The sequence below is a fragment of the Macaca fascicularis genome, chromosome X, assembly GCF_037993035.2.
Source record: "Macaca fascicularis isolate 582-1 chromosome X, T2T-MFA8v1.1".
Taxonomy (NCBI): domain Eukaryota; kingdom Metazoa; phylum Chordata; class Mammalia; order Primates; family Cercopithecidae; genus Macaca; species Macaca fascicularis.
The window spans coordinates 125,110,797-125,131,581 of NC_088395.1; the positions used below are offsets into that span (position 1 = coordinate 125,110,797).

Sequence of the window (20,785 nt, forward strand, 5' to 3'; positions counted from 1 at the left end):
GAAGATGCTGTTGGTATTATTTTACAGATGAGGAAATGGAGCCCCAATGAGGTTAAACAATTTAGTTGCAGTCACACAGCTAGTTGGTGGTAAGGTAGAATTTGACCCAGGGCTGTCTTATGCTAGACTTCTCTTGGTCTTTCTACTAGGCTGCATTGCCTCTTGTAAGATAGAATGCCTGTCCTGAAGAACCTCACCATCTTCTAAGACGTCTGTATGACAGAAGTAGAGGGTTGGGATAGGGGATTTCTGAGAAAAAGATTTGGGGTTATATTATGAATAGCTTTAAATGGGAAGATATTGGCATGTCTTGTGTATATTAATGGCACTTTTCATGCACTGCTGCTGGTGGGCCTGTAAAATGATAGATATCCTTTCTGGAGGGCAAACTGGTAAAATGTAACAGGAATCTTTGAGCCTATGATTATACTTTTGGGACCAATTTTGAGGAAATAATCCAACAGTGGCACAAGAGTGGTCAATGCAGCATTTGCTTTTAACATGAAAAATTAGAAGCCAGTGAAACATAACAATTGAGAATTAGTTTAAAAAAATTAAAATTAGGTTTTCAAGGCATTTAATGTTATAACAAAATACTCAAGATACAGGAGTAAGAAACAGACTATAAACATGTGTATTACAATCATAATTTTTATTAAAAATGCTTTAATATATACATAGAATGAGGGGAAGGAAATGGGTCTGAATGAATGATCATTTCTAGGCAAAGGGATTGTGGGTAACTGATATTATTCTCTCTCTACCTTTCTAAAATTTCCAGATTGCCTATAGTGAGCATGTACTACTTTTATAATAAAAGAAACCCTGTACAAGTCATTAAGGGAAAAAGAAAACACTGTAGTCATCCAGGTCTGAGAGATAATAGGGACTTGAACTTAGGAGGTAGCAGAGGAGATTGACGTAAGAGACATTATTAAAGGAAATCAACTCATTATGATTTGGTGAGTCTGTGTGGGTGATGAGAGGTAGGGAGAGTAAAAAATAATTTCAAGTTTTCAAGTCTGAGTAATAGAGTGAATGATGGTAACACTGACAGCAAAATCAGATCAATTATCTTTCTCAGAGATGGGAAAATTGCTTTTTTCAATTTGCTGTCTAGAGGATAATATGTTGTTTCTGTCCCGATGAGTCAGATAATTCTGTAATTTGGTGACGCAGGTATACTGACAATATGGGCCATTAAAAGCACAAGGTATTTTTGTTTTGTCCATTGCAGACCATTAAACAAAATCAGTTCTTTAAAACTAAAAGTATAATAAAAATTCCAGAGATGGGGAAGGGTAAGAGAACAAATTTTTATGTCTGCTTTTAACCAAATGGCATATGCTGCATATTCTTTTACTTCTAGCATCATTGAATTATTGAATGAACATAGCCCTAGAGGTCATCTAATGAGGTGGATGTTGACATGTTTAACTATTTCCCTTTAATTATAAATGTTCAAAACTCGAGATTCTCACTCATCTCCCGAGATGGGGACATTAGGAGCCACAGAGAAGTTTCTTAAGGACTGTCACTGTTTTAAGCCAATCTTGTATTGCTATAAAGACATACCTGAAACTGGGTAATTTATAAATGAAAGAGGTTTAATTAGCTCATGGTTCTGCAGGCTTCAAAGGAACTGTGGTGCCAGCATCTGCTTCTGGTGAGTACCTCAGGAAGCTTACAGTCATGGTGGAAAGTGAAAGGGGAGCAGGCATCTCACGTGGTGAGAGTGGGAACAAGAGGGGGTGGGAGGTGCCATACACTTTTAAACAAACAGCTCTCATGAGAACTCACTGCTGTGATGACAGCACTAAGCCATGAGGGATCCATCCCTATCACCCAAACACTTCCCACCAGGCCACACTTCCAACAGTGGGGATTACAATTCAGTATGAAATTTGACAGGGACATATATCCAAACTCTATCAGTCACATAGAGAGGCAACTGCAAAACCTGGACTAGAACCCATATAGCCCAAAGTTACCAACTTCCAATCCAAATAAATAATCTTTGTTCTTTTTTAAACACTCTTTTCTTCCACACTGCACCATTAGTAGTTGTTCTTATAGGACAACTTTTTAGTTATGGCCATAAATAAATTAAATCTTCAGTATAGTTTTCCTTAAAGTTACTCGTGTTTTGATGATGTTTTGTTCATTACTGTAGTAACGTTTTGGCCAACAGCATTTCTTTCTGTTGCTTTGCTATTTGCCTTTTCCTTATGACTAATTGGGCTGTTGGCCATATTGAGGGGAGGTAAGGGGAGTTGCAGAGGGAATTGCTTCTCCTCTCTATCTGCATTTCTTTTATCCATAAAAAAAAAACTATTCTCCCCCTGCTTCTTGGAAACCAATTCTTATTTTCAGCATTGTGCCATTTTTATATTCCTGATCAGAAAGGAGCTTTTTAAAACATGGGGATAACATCCAAATACTGCTGATTATTATTTTTTTACTTCAGTGTGTATCTTTTTTTCTTTTTGGAGATGGAGTCTCATTCTGTCACCCAGGCTGGAGTGCAGTGGCAGGATCTCGGCTAACTGCAGACTTCGCCTCCCAGGTTCAAGTGATTCTCCTGCCTCAGCCTCCCGAGTAGCTGGGACTACAGGTGGTGCCACCATGCCTGGCTAATTTTTGTATTTTTAGTAGAAATGGGGTTTTGCCATGTTGGCCACGCTAGTCTCAAACTCCTGACCTCAGGTGATCCGCCTGCCTTGGCCTCCCAAAGTGCTGGGATTACAGGCGTGAGCCACCATGCCCAGCCTCAGTGTTTATCTTTAAAAACTAAGAATGCTTTCCTACATAGTCAAAATAGCATCACTGTACTTTAAAAATTATTAATTCCTTAATTTCATCTAATACTCAGTCCATATTCAAGTATTTCCAACTGCCCAAATTGTCAGGAGACAGATATTATCCAGTCGTCTCACCACTGACCACTAACACAGTGGTTGAGATTGACCACTATATTTAAGGTGATAATAGCATGTCCCCTCCTGCCATCTGCACTTATTTCCCCTGTTGCTTCAACACAGATAATCTGTGTAGTGTTATGCTAGCACCTTGTCAAGTCTTCGGCTAATGCTTTTTACATCAGTTGATATCATTGCTTGAATCAGTAATTTCCTTAGGGGTTGGGTTGAATATTACAATTTTTCTCTTTCTGTCATTTCTACATTTACTTTTGTTTGTTTGTTTGTTTTGAGACAGGATCTTGCTCTGTCACTGGGGCTGGAGGGCAGTGATGCAACCTCTGCTCACTGTAGCCTCAACCTCCTGAGCTCAAGCAATTTTCCTGCCTCAGCCTCCTGAATAGCTGGGACTATAGTCATGTGCCACCACACTCAGCTAATTTTTAAATTTCTTTTGTAGAGACGAGGTCTCACTATGTTGCCCAAGCTGATCTCCAATTTCTAGGCTCAAGCGATCCTCCTCAGCCTCCCAAAGTGCTGGGACTACAGGCATGAGTCACCATGCCTGGCCCATTTCTACACTTATCAGCTGGCACTTATCTATAAAGTGCTGCTTTCAGTCATCAACTGAGCTCTTTAGTTGTTCTGAAATTTAGTTCCTACTAAAAAGACAAGATGCATATTTAATTATTTCCCTTTGTCAATTTTTAAGGTGAGGAGTTAGATTAATAGACACCTCAGATAGTACCAAGTTGTTCCTCTCCATACCACCACATTCAACTTGTTTTATTGTTTTTTTTTTTTTGAGACAGGATCTCACTGTGTTGCCCAGGCTGGAGTGCAGTGGTGCGATCATGGTTCACTACAGCCTCAACCTCCTGGGCTGAAGTGATCTTCCCACCTCAGCCTCCCAAGTAGCTGGGACTACAGGTGTGCACCACCACGGCCAGCTATTTTTTGTTTGTTTGTTTGTTTGTTTGTTTTTTGTAGAGATGGGGTTTTGCCATGTCTCCCAGGCTAGTCTGAAACTCCTGGGCTCAAAAGATCTGCCTGCCTTGGCCTCCCAAAGTTCTGGGATTACAGGCATGAGCTACCATGCCGAGCCTCAACTTGTTCTTTTTCAAGTTGCAATGATTTTAAGGTGTGGAGATCTACAATTCATTTTGTATAATTTTCTGTTTTGAATGGTAATCTAAAGACTGGGGCATGAAATAGGTAGACTTGTATACCAAGGCCAGTGTTTTTGCATGGGGCTAAGGTACATGAAGCTGTCTTCACTTCTATAGGCAATCCACTCTGGAAAACATCTTTTCCAAATCTTGAAAGTAATCTTAAATTGAGACTTGATGTTTCGTTGTACTACCAAATTTATGCCTTTAAAATGTAAAAGCCTATATAACATGCTGTTTTTCTGGGCTCAGATAATTACCAACTGAAAACCAGTTGTGTAAGCCCCCTAATCACTGATTTTCTTCATCTATGATGTTTTTCATCTTTGGCCATTACTCTGTTGTTGATTACTTTGTTTTTAAAATTGGCAGTAAGGATTGAATTTTGGACTGGTAATTGTGTGGATTTATTTATTTTTTCCTACAAGTGGTTCAAAGGGTTTTAAAATTAGACAGGTGTATAATTCACATAATTGAATAGCAGGAAAGAGCCATTGCATTTATTTCTTTTACCTCACATGGACATATTCATAGAAGCAGTACTCAGGAAAAGGCCACTGTGTTGATAAAGGGTGGAAATGAGAGTAATTCCAATTTTGGGGATGAAAAAAGGCAATCAGAAAGATTAATGTATTCTGAAAAGCCCCTTCTGTTGTAGCGTTCACCTCATTAAAACAAATTGCTTTTTTCTTGTTCAGCACAGCCAAGTGTTGGGTCTAATGCCCAGAAGCAAAAGTGTAATTTTCAGGGTGCATTTTTAATAGTTATACAGTTTTAATTTATGAAAAATCCATGTCACACACACACACACACACACACACACACACACACATATATATATACTTCACCACTATACTTTCATGCATTTTTTAACTTTTTTTTTTTTTTCTGATCACTTGGGAGGCTGAGGCAAGCGAATCACCTGAGGTCAGGAGTTCGAGACCAACCTGGCCAACATGGCGAAACCTCGTCTACTAAAAATACAAAATTAGCCGGGCATGGTGATGCGTGCCTGTAGTCCCAGCTACTTGGGAGGCTGAGGCAGGAGAATCGCTTGAGCCCGGGAGGCAGAGGTTGCAATGAACCGAGATTGAGCCACTGCACTCCAGCCTGGGCAACAAGAATGAGACTCCATCTCAAAAAAAAAAAAAAAAAAAAAAAAAAAAAATATATATATATATATATATATATATATATATAGCAATATACATTTAGTATAGACCTAGAGATAATCAAGAGAGAAAAACAAAATCACTCTTAATCCTGTCACCCAGATAAAACTATCTTAATGATATGTGAACAACATAGGGAAACTGAAATATCTTTAGTAATAAATGGAGTAATAGCAACCACAATAACAATAGGTCATACTTACGGAACCTTTACTATATGTCTTAATAACACTGTCATCTTGAATTGTATTTGAATATAACAAATGAGAATTAAAAGAATTTCTGAACTTTTGATATATTATAAAATAATTTTAAATGATGTTTGAAAAGCTATTTTTCCATATGCTCTCCCCATTTGCTCTCCATTTTTGAAGTTGTTGAGCATCTCCATTGTGGGTGTCCTCATATAGATCCCTCATTGAGTCTTACTTCAATGTGTGGAGATACACTTGATGCTCACTACCATTTTTTATGTCAACATTGCTCCAGTCATTTGGGTTGTTTGAAGCTCGAAAGTTTTCTCAGGAAGGATTCATGGGACCAGCATTTCCTGAATTATTTACCAATTGATGGAATTGGCTACCTTTATCATTGAAAGTCATTTTGGCAAGATATAAAATCCATGGCTCATACGTCCTGCCTTGCGTATCTTAAATGTGTCATCCATTTTCTTCTGGCATAGTATGTTTTTGTCAGAGTCAGCAGACAATATAATTTTCCTCCTGTATTAAAACGCTTGGTCTTTTTGTCTGGTTGTCAAAGGATTTTTTTCTTCAAAGTCCAATAATTTTACCAGAATACGTGTTGGTGTTGTGATTTTCTGCAGTATGTAGTGTGCTTTCTCAGTATGTAATTTTAGATCTGGTTTTTTAAATTTTAGTAAAAGTTTCTTCACTTATAGATTTTAGTTATTCTGTTCCCGTGTTTTCTTTGACCTTTCACATCTTCTTTTTTGTTTTGGCACAGGGTGTTGCTCTGTTGCCTGGGCTGGAGTATGGTGGCACCATAATAGCTCATTGCAGTCTCCAACTTCTGGGCTCAAGTGATCCTCCCAACTCAGCCTCCTGAATAGCTGGGACAGGCATGTGCCATCATGCCTGGCTAATTTTAAAATTTTTTTTAGAGACGCGATCTTGCTATATTGCCCAATCTGGTCTTGAACTACTGGATTCAAGTTATTCCCCCACCTGGGCCTTCCAGAGTTGAGGGATTATAGGTGTGAGCCACTGCACCCAGCCCGTTCAGTCCTTTCACATCCTCTTGAATAATTTTCATCCACCTTCATTTCGTTTTTGTTAAAAAATCCTACTTTTTATCTGTTTCTTTAAGGTCTTATCTGATGATATGTTGTGTTTATTTGCCCTGTGTTTCTTCTAGCTTAGTCTTCAATTTTGAAATGATTATTTTCTTTTACTTTTATTTTATTTTACTTTATTTTTTGAGATGGAGTCTCACTCCATTGCCCAGGCTGGAGTGCAGTGGTGCGATCTTGACTCATTCCTAACTCCGCCTCTCAGATTCAAGTGATTCTTCTGCCTCAGCCTCCCAAGTAGCTGGGATTACAGACACGTGCCACCACGCCTGGCTAATTTTGTATTTTTATTAGAGATGGGATTTCACTGTGTTGGCCAGGCTGGTCTCGAACTCCTGACCTCAAGTGATCCACCTTGATCTCCCAAAGTGCTGGGATTACAAGCATGAGCCACTGCGCCTGGCCTTCTTTTACTTTTAATTCTCCTGTGAGTTTTGTCATCCCATTTCTGAGTTGTTTATATTGACTTTTAATATATTCTTCTACATTGTTTACTTTTTTTCATATCATGTAACTTTTTTAACATACCTCAGCTAGTTTTGAAATATTAGATTATAGTTTTCATCTGTTTTGTGGATATACATTCTGTTATGTTTTAATTCTGTAAAAATATTATTCTGTGACTCATTTTTATTTTATTCTTTAATTTTAAACATTTTTTATTTTTTAAAAAATTGTCACTTTGGGAGGTTGAGGCAGATGGATCACAAGGTCAGGAGTTCAAGACCAGCTTGGCCAACGTAGCAAAATCCCATCTCTACTAAAAATACAAAAAGATTAGCCAGGCTTGGTGGCAGGCGCCTGTAATCCCAGCTACTTGGGAGGCTGAGGCAAAGAGAATCGCTTGAACCTGGAGTCAGAGGTTGCAGTGAGCCAAGATCATGCCACTGCACTCCAGCCCGAGCAACAGTGTGAGACTCCGTCTTAAAACAACAACAACAACAAAAAACATTGTATTTTTTTTTTTTTTGTAGAGGTGGGGTTTCACATGTGTATTGCCCAGGCTGGTCTCAAACTCCTGGGCTCAAGCAATCCTCCTGCCTTGGCATCCCAAAGTGCTGGGATTATAGGCATGAACAACCACGCCTGGTTTCTGTTGTTCATTTTTGTATGAAATCAGTTTCCTGAACTTTTAGAAGGAGGCTTGATTGAGACAAGTTGTTGTTTTTTTTTTCCCCTAATTTTATGGCTATAGAGCTCCATCCTCTAGTGAATTACATTCTGAAATCTCCTGGCCCTTTCTGTCTACCTTTTCTGCTTTAATCTAGGCTTTCTTTTATGTCTCTCTTGTCCCTGTCCTGGCCAATTTGTAATCCAGTCCCACCAGTTTCTCCTCAGAGTGCAGCTTTGCCCTGGAAGGGATCAAGGATTAGTTTTGAGAGTTTCTGGAGGCCCAGGCTGCTTTCAGTCTAGACAATGAACTCCTTGCACTCAATCACTGTTTGAAAAGATGCCAACCCTTCCCTTTATTAGTTGCTCATAAATTTGCTTGCTGAAGTTTGAGTTGAGTTGTTTTACAGTTCTCAGATCTATAGGATGCCATGTTGAGTCCGTTTATATACTCTTCCACAGCTGATACCATTTTGGTCCTATAGCTCTCTCTGATTTATCCACGCTCACTCTTACTTTGAGGTTCATGGGGGAATCATTTTCATCTTGTTTTGTTGTAGATTTCATCTTGTGTTGGTAGATTTTGGATTTACTTTCCTATTTATATTTCCCACTTGTGTTTTTTTATGGTGATATTTGGGAAGATTCAAAAATTATGCCGCTACCACCATCTTCTTCGCAGAATTTTTCTGCAAACTATAGACCAAGGGGCAAATCCTGCTTGCCACTTGTTTTTGTACAGTCTTTAACCTAAGAATGGTTTTTGTGCTATTAAATAGTTGGGAAAAAAATCTAAGAATACTGTTTCATGGCACATGAAATTAAGATTTCAATGTCATACAGTTTCGTTGGCCAGGCCCATTCATTTATATATTGTCTGTGGCTGCTTTCATGCTTCAACAGCAGAGTCGCGTTATAGGCACAGAGACTATATGGCCCCCGAAGCCAAAAATACTTTTTATCTAGCCATTTTCAGGAAACGTTAGTCAACCCTGGTCCCCTATAATATAGTTTTTAGTGGCTAAATAATATTCCATTGTGTGCACGTATTATAATGTACTTAAAAAAATTCCAATTGGCATTTGGATGAATCCTAAATTTCATTGTATAGGCATCATTTCACAGCTAAGTATAACCATATGTATTAATATTTTATTACTGTCTTAGGATACATTGTTACAAGCCAAATTGTGTGATCAAGGGAGAGGGCATATATATTTTAAACTCTTTGATACAGACTGAGTATTCCTAATCTGAAAATCTAAAATCCGAAATGCTTCCAAATCTGAAACTTTCTAATGTGACATTCAAAGGAAATGTTCATTGCAACATTTTGAATTTCAGATTTTTGCATTAGTGATGTTCAGCCAGTAAGTATATAGTGCAAATATTCCAAAAACTGAAATACTTCTGGTCCCAAGCATTTTGGATAAGGGATGCTCTACCTGTATTGACAAATTGTCATCCAGAAAGATTGTACAGATTAAATTCCCATTAAGGAAACTGGCTAAATAAGTTACGGTGCATTCGTGCAATGAAATATTACGTAGAGGTTAAAATGAGGTAGATAATTTTACTGATGTATAAAAATATATAACATACACTGTTAGGTGAAACACCCAGGTTACATATGGAGAGTATGATTCCTTTGTGTTAAGGAAACTGGGACATTAAAATGCACAAACTTAAATTTTTTCATAAGAAGCATAGATTACAACTAAGTTGTGCCAGTTCATGTACCTACCAGCAGTATGTTCGACTGGTTGTTTGACCATACTTTTGCCAATATGATGTTATCTAATTTTAAAATTCTTGCCAAGTTAATAAATGAGAAAAGAGCGTCTTAATTTTATAGTCAGGTTTTGTACTTTTTCCCAAGTTCATTGGCTTGAATTAATTCTTTTGTGAAATTCTTGTTCCATCTCCATTTTTCCTTGTTGTATTCATCTTTTGGTGGTTTGTAAAGTTCTTTACATATTAGATATTAACCCTTTGGCTTCTTATCCATGTTTTCCTTTGTGTTGTATTTAGGGTAATTAATGATGTACAAAACGGTTTTCTTTTTTTATGCAGTCAAATCTTCCTGTAGTTTTAGGTGTAAAGAGCCCTTTCCACCTTAGATTTATATAGTTGTTCCTCTACATATTTTTCTAGTACTTATTTGATTCTGTTTTTTTTATATTGAGATCTTTAATCCATCAGGGATTTATTCATGTAGGCTATGAGGTAGGGTTTAGCATTGTTTTCAAATGCTTATATTACCCAGTTGTCTTAGTGTCATTTATTAAATAAGCCATTTTTTCAAGGTTATGTAATTTTTTTCAGATTGTTTTTATTAGAAATCTGTATATTTCACGTTTTAAAATCAAGTTTGACGTGTAATTTACAGTAAAAGTTACTCTTTTTTGAGTGTTCAGTTAGAAGAATGTTAGCAAATATATGCAATTTTGTAATCACTGCTCCAATAAAAATATAGAATATTTCCATCATCTCCTAAAAGTTCTCTTGTGGTCCTTTGCAGTCAACCCCCTCTGTTAATCATAGACCCTTGCAAACACTGATCAGTTTTCTGTCCCTAAAGTCTTGCAAGATGACCTATAAATGAAATCACACAGTACATAGCTTTTTGAGTTGGCTTCTTTTACTCAGCATAATGCGTTTAAGAGACATCCACATTGTGGTGTGTGTCAGTAGTTCATTTCCTTTTATTGCTGAGCAGTATTCTATAATACGGTTGTAACACAGTTTAACCATTCACTTGTTCAAGGACATCAGAGTTGTATCTAGTTTTTATCTATTACTAGTGAAAATGCTATAAACATTAATGTAGAAGTCTTTGTGTGACATGTTTTCATTTCTCTTGGGTAAATAACCTGGGAGTGGGATTTCTGGGTCATGTGGTAAGTGTATGTGTTATTTTATAACCAAGTGTCGGACTGTTTTCCATAATGACTGCACTGTCTTATTTTCACCAACAATACATAGAGATCCAGTTTCTCTGTGTTCTTATGAGCACTTGGAATTGTCGGTATTTTTAATTTTAGCCATTCCAGTAGGTGTGTCAGGGTTATGTAATTTATTTAGAATAATTTGCATATTTTCAGCAGCGTTTCCCAACTTATCCCCTCATCTCTTAACTTGCGCAGTCCATCTTCAATTGCACAACCTGAGGCAGTTCTTGTTTCTGTTTTCCTTCTTTCTATTTCTTTTCCTAAGAACATCTGTGCAGAAAACGAGCTTAGACATAATCTAATGCAGGGTTTGGCAGACTTTTTTCTGTAAAGGGCCAGATAGTAAATGATTTTGTTTTTGCAGGCCATTCAGTCTGTGTCACAACTCTACCATTACAACATGAATGCAAGCAAAGGCAATATAGAAACAAATACAAGCATTCAGCCAGATTTGGCCTGTGGATCATAGTTGGCTAACCCCTGGTTTAGTCTAACAACTTTATTTTACAGATGAGAGGACCGAGCTCATGTTTCACCCTTTCCTCTGATTTACAAGTAAAAGTAAAAAAAAAAGACAAGGACCAGGATATTGGCTTTTACCATAAAAGACATGCTTGAATTGGGTTCAAGATAAGTGTGCTTTATGTGTAATTTCCTGTTCTAGCAAATAATGTTAGATGAAGCTCTTAATATAGGGTCTTTCAACAATTTCAGTTGCAGTAAGACTTTTGGAACATCTTATGTTTTGCCATTCATCTCAATGCTACTTGACTTTTTGAACCTGTTATGTCTCTGGAGCAATGACATTAAGAAAGTAAAGGTAATAAAGTTCTCAGCGAAACAATTGGAGTAAGAAGGGCATGACATCGTTTTATTCTTCTTAATGGATTTTATTTCCAATGTTGGAAATGTCCAAATTTGTTTATTTCTGGAGATAGTCATTGTACATCATGTAACTATCCCATGATTCCCACCTCCATTTAATGTTAATTCCTGATTGTTCTGTTTCATTAATCATTCAGATAGATAAAGATTCTTAGGTCAAAAAAGAAAAAAACAGGAAATCATGCACTTATGGTTCCATGCACACCAACCTAAAAATAAGCATTGGCACTAAGTACTCAGGGAAAGAACACTGTTTAGAAATGTCATTTTGTGTGTGTTTTTTCCTCCCTTCTAGCACTGGAAGAAGTATGACATCTATGAGAAGCAAACCAAGGAGGAAACCGACTCTGTAGTGCTGATAGAAAACCTGAAGAAAGCCTCTCAGTGATGGAGATAATTTATTTTTACCTTCAATGTGACCTTGTGAAGATTCTTCCCATTCTCCATTTGTTATCTGGGGACTTATTAAATGGAAACTGAAACTACTGCAGCATTTAAAAACAGGCAGCTCATAAGAGCCACAGGTCTTTATGTTGAGTCGCGCACCGGAAAACTAAAAATAATGGGCGCTTTGGAGAAGAGTGTGGAGTCATTCTCATTGAATTATAAAAGTCAGCAGACTTCAAACTAGGGGACAAAGCAAAAAGTGATAATAGCAGTAGAGTTAATCTTATCAAGAGTCGTGACAACTTCCTAAGGGATCTATAGTTGCTTTGTGTTCTTTGTGTCAACATGAACAAATTTTATTTGTAGGGGAACTCATTTGGGGTGCAAATGCTAAAGTCAAACTTGAGTCACAAAGAACATGTAGCAAACAAAATTGATAAAATCTGATATCTATTATTTTGGATCCCATTGAACCATGTTTGTGGCTATTAAAACTCTTTTAACAGTCTGGGCTGGGTGCGGTGGCTCACGCCTGTAATCCCAGCATTTTGGGAGGCCGAGGCGAGTGGATCACTTGAGATCAGGAGTCTGAGACCAGTCTGACCAAAATGGTGAAACCTCGTCTCTACTAAAAGTACAAATTTTAACCGGGTGGCATGCGCCTGTAATCCCAGCTACTCAGGAGGCTGAGGCAGGTGAACTGCTTGAACCTGGGAGGTGGAGCTTGCAGTGAGCGGAGATCACACCACTGTACTCCAGCCTGGGTGACAGAGCAAGACTCTGTCTCAAAAGCAAACAAACAAAACAAAAAAAACCTCTTAATAGTCTGGAGTCATCATTCCCTTCGACAGCATTTTCCTCTGCTTTGAAAGCCCCAGAAATCAGTGTTGGCCATGATGATGACAACTACAGAAAAACCAGAGGCAGCTGCTTTGACCAGACCTTTCAAAGCCTTTCAAAGGCAGTGGAGGTAGAATGACTCCTTGGGTATTAGAGTTTCAACCATGAAGTCTCTAACAATGTATTTTCTTCACCTCTGCTACTCAAGTAGCATTTACTGTGTCTTTGGCTTGTGCTAGGCCCCCAGGTGTGAAGCACAGACCCCTTTCAGGGGTTTACAGTCTATTTGGGACTCCTCAGTTCTTGCCACTTTTTTTGTTAATCTCCACCAGTCATTTTTCAGACCTTTTAACTCCTCCACAGCTCCCACACTGATTTCCCCTTTTGCATTCTCCCCCCTTCCCTTCTTGTAGTCTTTTGATTTTCATTGGAAATTAGGAGGTAAATCTGCTCAGGAGACCCAGAGGAGCAGAGGATAATTAGCATCTCAGGTTAAATATGAGTAGTCCGAGAAACAGTGACTAATTCTTGCATATTTTGTAACTTCCATGTGAGGGTTTTCAGCATTGATATTTGTGCATTTTCTAAACAGAGATGAGGTAGTATCTTCACTTAGAACATTGCTATTCGCTTGAGAAAAAAAGAATAGTTGAACCTATTTCTCTTTCTTTACAAGATGGGTCCAGGATTCCTCTTTTCTCTGCCATAAATGATTAATTAAATAGCTTTTGTGTCTTACATTGGTAGCCAGCCAGCCAAGGCTCTGTTTATGCTTTCTGGGGGCATATGTTGGGTTCCATTCTCACTTATCCCCACAACATATCCGTATATATCCCCTCTACTCTTACTTCCCCCAAATTTAAAGAAGTATGGGAAATGAGAGGCATTTCCCCCACTCTATTTCTCTCCTCACACACAGACTTATATTACTGGTAGGAACTTGAGAACTTTATTTCACAAGCTGTTCAAACATTTACCAATCATATTAATACAATGATGCTACTTGCAATTCCTGCTTCTAGGGGAGGGGAGATAAGAAACCCTCACTCTCTACAGGTTTGGGTACAAGTGGCAGCCTGCTTCCATGGCCGTGGAGAAGCATGGCGCCCTGGCTTCTCTGAGGAAGCTGGGCTTCATGACAACGGCAGATGTAAAGTTGTTTCCTCCTTGTGAAGTCAGGTTGAGGCTGGGAGACAGCCATTGTAGATGCTCTACTTTGTTCTGCTGTTCTCTAGAAAGAATATTTGGTTTTCCTGTATAGGAATGAGATTAATTCCTTTCCAGGTATTTTGTAATTCTGGGAAGCAAAACCCATGCCTCCCCCTAGCCATTTTTACTGTTATCCTATTTAGATGGCCATGAAGAGGATGCTGTGAAATTCCCAACGAACATTGATGCTGACAGTCATGCAGTCTGGGAGTGGGGAAGTGATCTTTTGTTCCTATCCTCCTCTTTTAGCAGTAAAATAGCTGAGGGAAAAGGGAGGGAAAAGGAAGTTATGGGAATACTTGTGGTGGTTTTACAGTTACTAAAAAGTGATCCCTAGGCCTTGGGAACTCTTGGAGGCCTCTGTATCAGTGGATTTCCCATCCCCCGTGGGAAACTAGTAGGCTCATTTACTATTTTAGATCTAACCTATGTGGATTTTTTCCTAACATACCTAAGCAAACCCACTGTCAGGATGGTAATTCTTATTCTTTCATTCAGTTAAGTTTTTTCCTTCATCTGGGCACTGAAGGGATATGTGAAACAATGTTAACATTTTTGGTAGTCTTCAACCAGGGATTGTATCTGTTTAACTTCTTATAGGAAAGCTTGAGTAAAATAAATATTGTCTTTTTGTATGTCACCCAAATGTTTTCCTTTGGTCTTATTTTGGGGAAATGCTGAGAGGTAGAGAAAATGGGAGTTAAAAGAAGAAACATTATGAAAAAATTCCAAGCCAGCTATTTTATCTTATAATCATTCATCATGAGCTTCTTTGATGTTCTGGCTGTTCTGGTGTGCCTGTGTTTTCTGATAAGGCCATGAATACACTTAGTTTAATATTAATTTAGCCTTTGTAAGCAGCACCTAAAGGGACTTAAGTATTCAATAAATTATAGTTATGATAATTAATGGAAATGGAGGGTTGGTCCTTTCTAATATTAAGCTAAAGTGGAGTGCAATATGATTAATCATATACATGATGTGGACCTCTAGTCACAAGGTAATAGATTAGCAGGTTAGATTAGAGACTAAGAAAACCAGTTTTTGGCCGGGCGCAGTGGCTCACGCCTGTAATCCCAGCACTTTGGAAGGCCGAGGCGGGCTGATCACGAGGTCAGGAGATCCAGACCATCCTGGCTAACACAGTGAAACCCCATCTCTACTAAAAATACAAAAAAATTAGCTGGGTGTAGTGGCGGGTGACTGTAGTCCCAGTTACTCGGGAGGCTGAGGCAGGAGAATGGCGTGAACCCAGGAGGTGGAGCTTGCAGTGAGCCAAGATGGCGCCACTGCACTCCAGCCTGGGCGACAGAGCGAGACTCCGTCTCAAAAAAAAAAAAAAGAAAGAAAATCAGTTTTCAATAGCTGTCCTTTTAAATGCTGGTGATACTGTTTCATATTTTCTATAACTACTGCAAAATGGTTTTAATGTCATGGAGGTTTTCTTCCCCTCATTTGTGTTAAGCTCAAGGAATATGTTTTCAATCAGATCACATTTGCTAATTACCCTGTATCTTTATAGAATCCAAACCCTAGGGTAAGAGTGAGGGTGCTGATCTTGGTCAAGTTACTTCTTTAACTATCTAGAATTATCCAGGAAGATTCTGAAAATCTGTTTCCAGGTAAGTATAGCTGTTTTGTTGTTGTTCTTGTTGTTTTAAAGTAAGAAACCTCTTTTCTGATTTTTAACACATCATCACTGAGTGTTATAATGGAAAACATTTAAAATTGAGAACCCCCTTGAGGTCGTAAATTTGTATGATATCTATGGAAAACAAATTCCTGTAGCCACAAACATGATCACTTTGTCTCAGGGGTAGAGGAGCCAGAATGATCTAAGCACATTTGCTTTCCAGAGTAATTTATCATTTCCTTGTTTCCATGAACTTTTGCTCTTTTAAAGGTGTAACTTATGCTCACATGAAAAGCACATTATGCTACTAGCTTATTAGTAGTTTTTTAAAAAGCCAGAGGACAAGAACATTTATTTCAGAGACTCTGTTTTAAACCCTAATGGTTGGGTCAAGCAAAGTTTTTCTTGTAAATTCCGTAGCTAAATCTTAGCATGCTTTTACTTTAAGCAGGGGAGGAGTTTTACTGACATTTGGATGTGCTAGATATTTTTGACATCAATCCCCAAGATGATTTCTTCCTGAAGGTTCTTTGGCTTTCACTATCTTTCCTAATGGTCACATTTTTAGTTTACCATTAGCAACAGGAAAATATTTAACTGCTGGTTTTCAGCATTTATTGGGTAGACCATTATACAAAAAGAGAAAATTAATAGTTTCTGAGTGGCTGCTATGCGCCAAGATACATGTGTGATTTCACATAATCTCTATGCTGGTCACATGAGATAGGTTGTGTTGTTAACGTCATTTTACAGAGGAAGAAACTTGAGACATAGAACGATTAGCTGTGTATGCAAGATCACATATCTAGTAAGAGACTAAGACAAAATTGGGAAACAAGTCAGTCTGACTTTAAAGCCTGTATAATATAGTCAGTGGGATATTTACTTGTTCCCAAAAGGCAGTTACCTAAAGAAAAAAAAATATTTCACATTTTTGCCAAATTGCTTATCAACTGGAAGATTTCTGATTTTAAATCATTAATTGCAAAGTGAGCATTTTATAGTGTCTTTTTTTTTTTTTTTTTGAGATGGAGTTTTGCTCTTGTTGCCTAGGCTGGAGTGCAGTGGTGTGATCTCGGCTCACCGCAACCTCTGCCTCCCGGGTTCAAGCGATTCTCCTGCCTCAGCCTCCCAAGTAGCTGAGACTACAGGTGACCACCACCACGCCCGGCTAATGTTTGCATTTTTAGTAGAGATGGGGTTTCTCCATGTTGGTCAGGCTGGTCTCGAACTCCCAGCCTCAGGTGATCCGCCCACCTCGGCCTCCCAAAGTGCTGGGATTACAGGCGTGAGCCACTGTGCCTGGCCTATAGTGTCTTTTAAGAGATTCATTTGTGCATTCATTTATCTATGAGCTAGGCAATGTGCTATGTAATAGTAATTTAGAAGTGAATAAGATTTGGCTTAGTATGAGGTAGGTAGTTAAGGGAAGGCTACTTTGTATAGGGGAAAGAAACCTGGATTAGCATTTAGGAGTTCCAAATTAATGTGGGCAGATAACTTTCTCTGTCTGGGTCAGTTTCCCTATCTGTAAAATGAAGGTGTTAGACAGTGATGTATAATCCCATCCATGACTCCTAACAGTGACCATAGGTTGTGTAGTTCATTTGAAAGTGAGAATTTTTGCTATCAACACTGGCTCTGGGCATCTCTAGGCATCAGTGTTCTCATCTGTAAAATGAGGAGGTTGGACTAGATTAGCTCTATTAATTTTGACATCCAATAAAGGCTAAGATGATTTTTGTTTTACAAATCAAGAAAATGCCTCTTACTTTCACTACAGGATGGAGCGAAACTGCCAAAAATAACCAGAGGAGCAGGCCCTTTAATGCAGTGGGAAGAACAAAGGAATTAATACATTGGATGAAACCTGTGGTCCACCCAAATCAGGATTTTCACAAGGGCCCAGCCATGATTGTGTCTAACAAATACGTATTAATATGCATGTATGATACTTTAAAAGTCAAAGAGTATTATAGGGCTTATCACTTAAAAAAAGCAGTCTCCTGTCCCACTCCTCCTTACCCCTGATTCCTGCTCCTAGAAAAGATGTCAACACCCTAATTCTGGGACCTGTGACTATGTAACTTTGCATGGAAAAAGGAACTTTGCAGATGTAATTGTGGTTCAGGCCTTAAGATAGATTTTCCTGGATTGTCTGGGTGAGCCCAATATCAAGCCCTTAAAAGCAGAGAAATTGGCTGCTTTAGCTGAAAGCAGAAGAGGGAGAATGAGTCAAAGCACAAAAAGGGCTCAAAGTGCTGTTGCTGGCTTGAGGATGTAAGGGGCCATGTAGGAAGTGTGGGAAGGAACTGGAGACTACCAGTAACTTGAATGGGCCTGGATGCAGATTTTCTCCCAGAGCCTCCATATAGGAGCACAAGCTGGCAGACACCATAATTTGGGCTTTGTGAGACCCTCAGCAGAGAGAGCAGCCACACTGTGCTGGACTGCTGACCTACAGAAGTGTGATATAATACATTTGTGTTATTTTAAACTACATTTAACATGTTTTACCTGTTTCTTTTGGTATATAACCCTTTACTTTTCAATAATACCCTAATATTGCAATTTCTTATCTTTATTTAGGTTTAGAAATGATCTAACTTCCTTCTGTGGAAGATGAGGAATTAGCTTGCTCTTATGCCTCTTAACATACACGTGCACACATACTCACACTTCTCTTCCAAAAATATAAATATTTTGGTTAAAATAGTCAATATTTGCATTATATTTATGTAAATACTGCTTGTGGTTAACTTATGCACTGTACCATTAATTATATTTTCTTTGTTTTTTTTTCCATATTGTCTCCCTTTCTTTGATTTGTTTTTTTATGTACCTGTCATGAGTTCAATCCCAAACTTTTCTGAAGAACCATAACACTTCACTCAATATGATCAAACATATTAGGTAATCCATGAGTTTCATGTATTTTGGGGGGGAGACAGCCCTCTTTAGAGTTTGCTGCCCTCCTGATCCATCCTGAAATGGTTGTTCTCTAGGCCAAGCACCCAGCTGCCATCCTGGGAATTCCCTCCGCTTCCAGCTTCTGTTTCCTGCATTCCCAGTTGTCCCCCTTCTTGGATTATGCCCTGGTTTTGCTGGACCACACCGTTTACTAAATTCCTTAGAAAGGCTGCACGGGAGGTGATTTTATTTTATTTTTTTTAGACAGGGTCTCATTCTGTTGCCCAGGCTACAGTGCAGTGGCATGATCATGGCTCACTGCAGCCTCGACCTTCCGGGCTCAAGTGATCCTCTCACCTCAGCCTCCCAATTAGCTCGGACTCTGGGCACATACCACTATGCCCGGCTAAGTTTTATTCATTTTATATTATTATTTTTTTGAGACAGGGTCTCGCTTTATCACGCAGGCTGGAGTGCAGTAGTGTGATCTTGGCTCACTGCAACCTCCGCCTCCCAGGTTCAAGCGATTCTCCTACCTCAGCCTTCCGAGTAGCTGGGACTACAGGCACTTGCCACCATGCCCAGCTATAATTTTTATTTTTTTGTAGAGATGGGGATCTCCCTATGTTGCCCAAGCTGATCTTGAACTCCTGGACTCAAATGATCCTCCCACTATGGCTTCCCAAAGTGCTGGGATTACAGGCATGAGCCACTGCTCCCAGCCAAGGTGATTTTAGTAAAATCATTTTTTGTCTAGATATAATCTTCACATATGCTTAAAATTTTTACTAGGTGAAGAATTACTAATTGGAAACAATTTCCTCTGAGAATGTTGAAAGCATTATTCCGATGTGTTCTTGCTTCTAGTGTTGCTTTAGAAATGTCTGATTGATTTCTAATTTTCTACATGTAACTTTCATCTGCAAGGTTTTCTCTTGGCCTCTTTCTCTTGGTGTTTTAAATTTTAATAATATGCCATATTGTGGATCTTCTTCCATTTACTGGGCTGGACTTTGTGAGCCCTTTCAATATAAAATCTCATGCTTCATTTTTGAGACATTGCTTTCTATTATTTCTCACATAATAGCTTCTCTTCTATTTTCTTTATCTCTAGGATTCCTATTAGTTGTATATTGGACATCCTGGACTGATTCTGTAATTTTCGTATCTTTTTTCTCCCATATTCCCTCTATTTGTCTTTTGGTTCTGCTTTTTGGGAGATTTTCTTAACTTGATCTACCTGAGGCTCAGTCCTCATCTGTAAAATGTTGATAAAAGGACCTACCACATAGGGTTGTTGTGAGGTGTCCATGAAATAAAACATAAAATGCTTAGCACAGTGAACTTTAATAAATGGTAATTGTGATTGCACGTACTGTTGTTCTGGAACCAATTTTTTCTCCCTTCTCATGTGAAAGTGACAATCCTGGTTTACAATATCATATTATACTATACTATTTGCCTTCATTGTAGTGAATTTGTAATGGCATGGCATTTTCCAATTACACTGCTTTTAGAAAAAAATTATATGGTATAAATCCAGTTAGCAACATTAACTCTTATTTATACTTCTAGAAATACTTAAAAGTATTTTTTTCTTTTTTCTTTTCTTTCTTTCCACTCTCCCCTCATCCCTGGGGTAGATGAGAAATGGAAAAATAATGCTGGATATCCACTCCCTGACAGTAAAATAGGTAGTTTGGAGCCCAAATTACTTTCTCAGGATGAGAATGCAGATCAAACCTTTAACATGTGAGGGTTGCCATACACTCTGCCTGCCATGCGGCCCCAAATAAGGCTGGCTAGTATCTGGGGGCACTGAGGAGGCTAATGGATAATTAACAAACATCAAGTCCAGAGGAGGCCTGAATTCGCTCTAAGCTTCGCAGCCAAAGGTGGCCCTGCCTGCCCACTTAGGGCCCCATGAAGACTAGAACTAGAATTACAGAAAAAGAATGTCTGCAAGTCAAGAACAATCTGGCTTTACTACTTTATTTTTGTTCATTCAGCTGTATAATTGGGGGCGATATTAAAGCTATGCGATATGGGCACCAACCAATCAGGTCAGATGCTGGCTATAATTACTTGGTAGGTATGTATCAACCCTGGATTCAACAGATATTTATTGAGTGTCTACCATGTGCCAGCACTGTGCTACCTACATACTGTATGATGCAGGACGAGTTTCTTTCTCTGAGCTTCAGTTTGCTCACCTGTGGAAAAAAAAGAGTAAGTGATCTACAGGGGCTCCTTTAGGTCTAACATTCGCAATCAATAAAATGGTAACTT

The 20,785-nt window shown here is 38.6% G+C and overlaps 1 protein-coding gene and 1 long non-coding RNA gene across 2 annotated transcripts in view; both read left to right on the top strand.

Annotated features, from left to right (window-relative positions):
- Nucleotides 1-14,593, top strand: part of IL13RA1 (interleukin 13 receptor subunit alpha 1) — a 65,233-nt gene extending 50,640 nt beyond the window's left edge. The window contains exon 11 of the mRNA XM_005594443.4: nucleotides 11,813-14,593. Coding sequence (XP_005594500.1) covers nucleotides 11,813-11,905 — 93 coding nt within the window. The 3' untranslated portion in view covers nucleotides 11,906-14,593. The remainder of the gene's footprint in view (nucleotides 1-11,812) is intronic.
- Nucleotides 14,594-15,439: 846 nt separating this feature from the next.
- On the top strand, nucleotides 15,440-19,867 carry LOC141409444 (uncharacterized). Its single transcript, XR_012430265.1, has 2 exons — nucleotides 15,440-15,575; nucleotides 17,370-19,867. It is a non-coding gene; the product is annotated as an uncharacterized lncRNA (long non-coding RNA).
- Nucleotides 19,868-20,785: the final 918 nt, after the last annotated feature.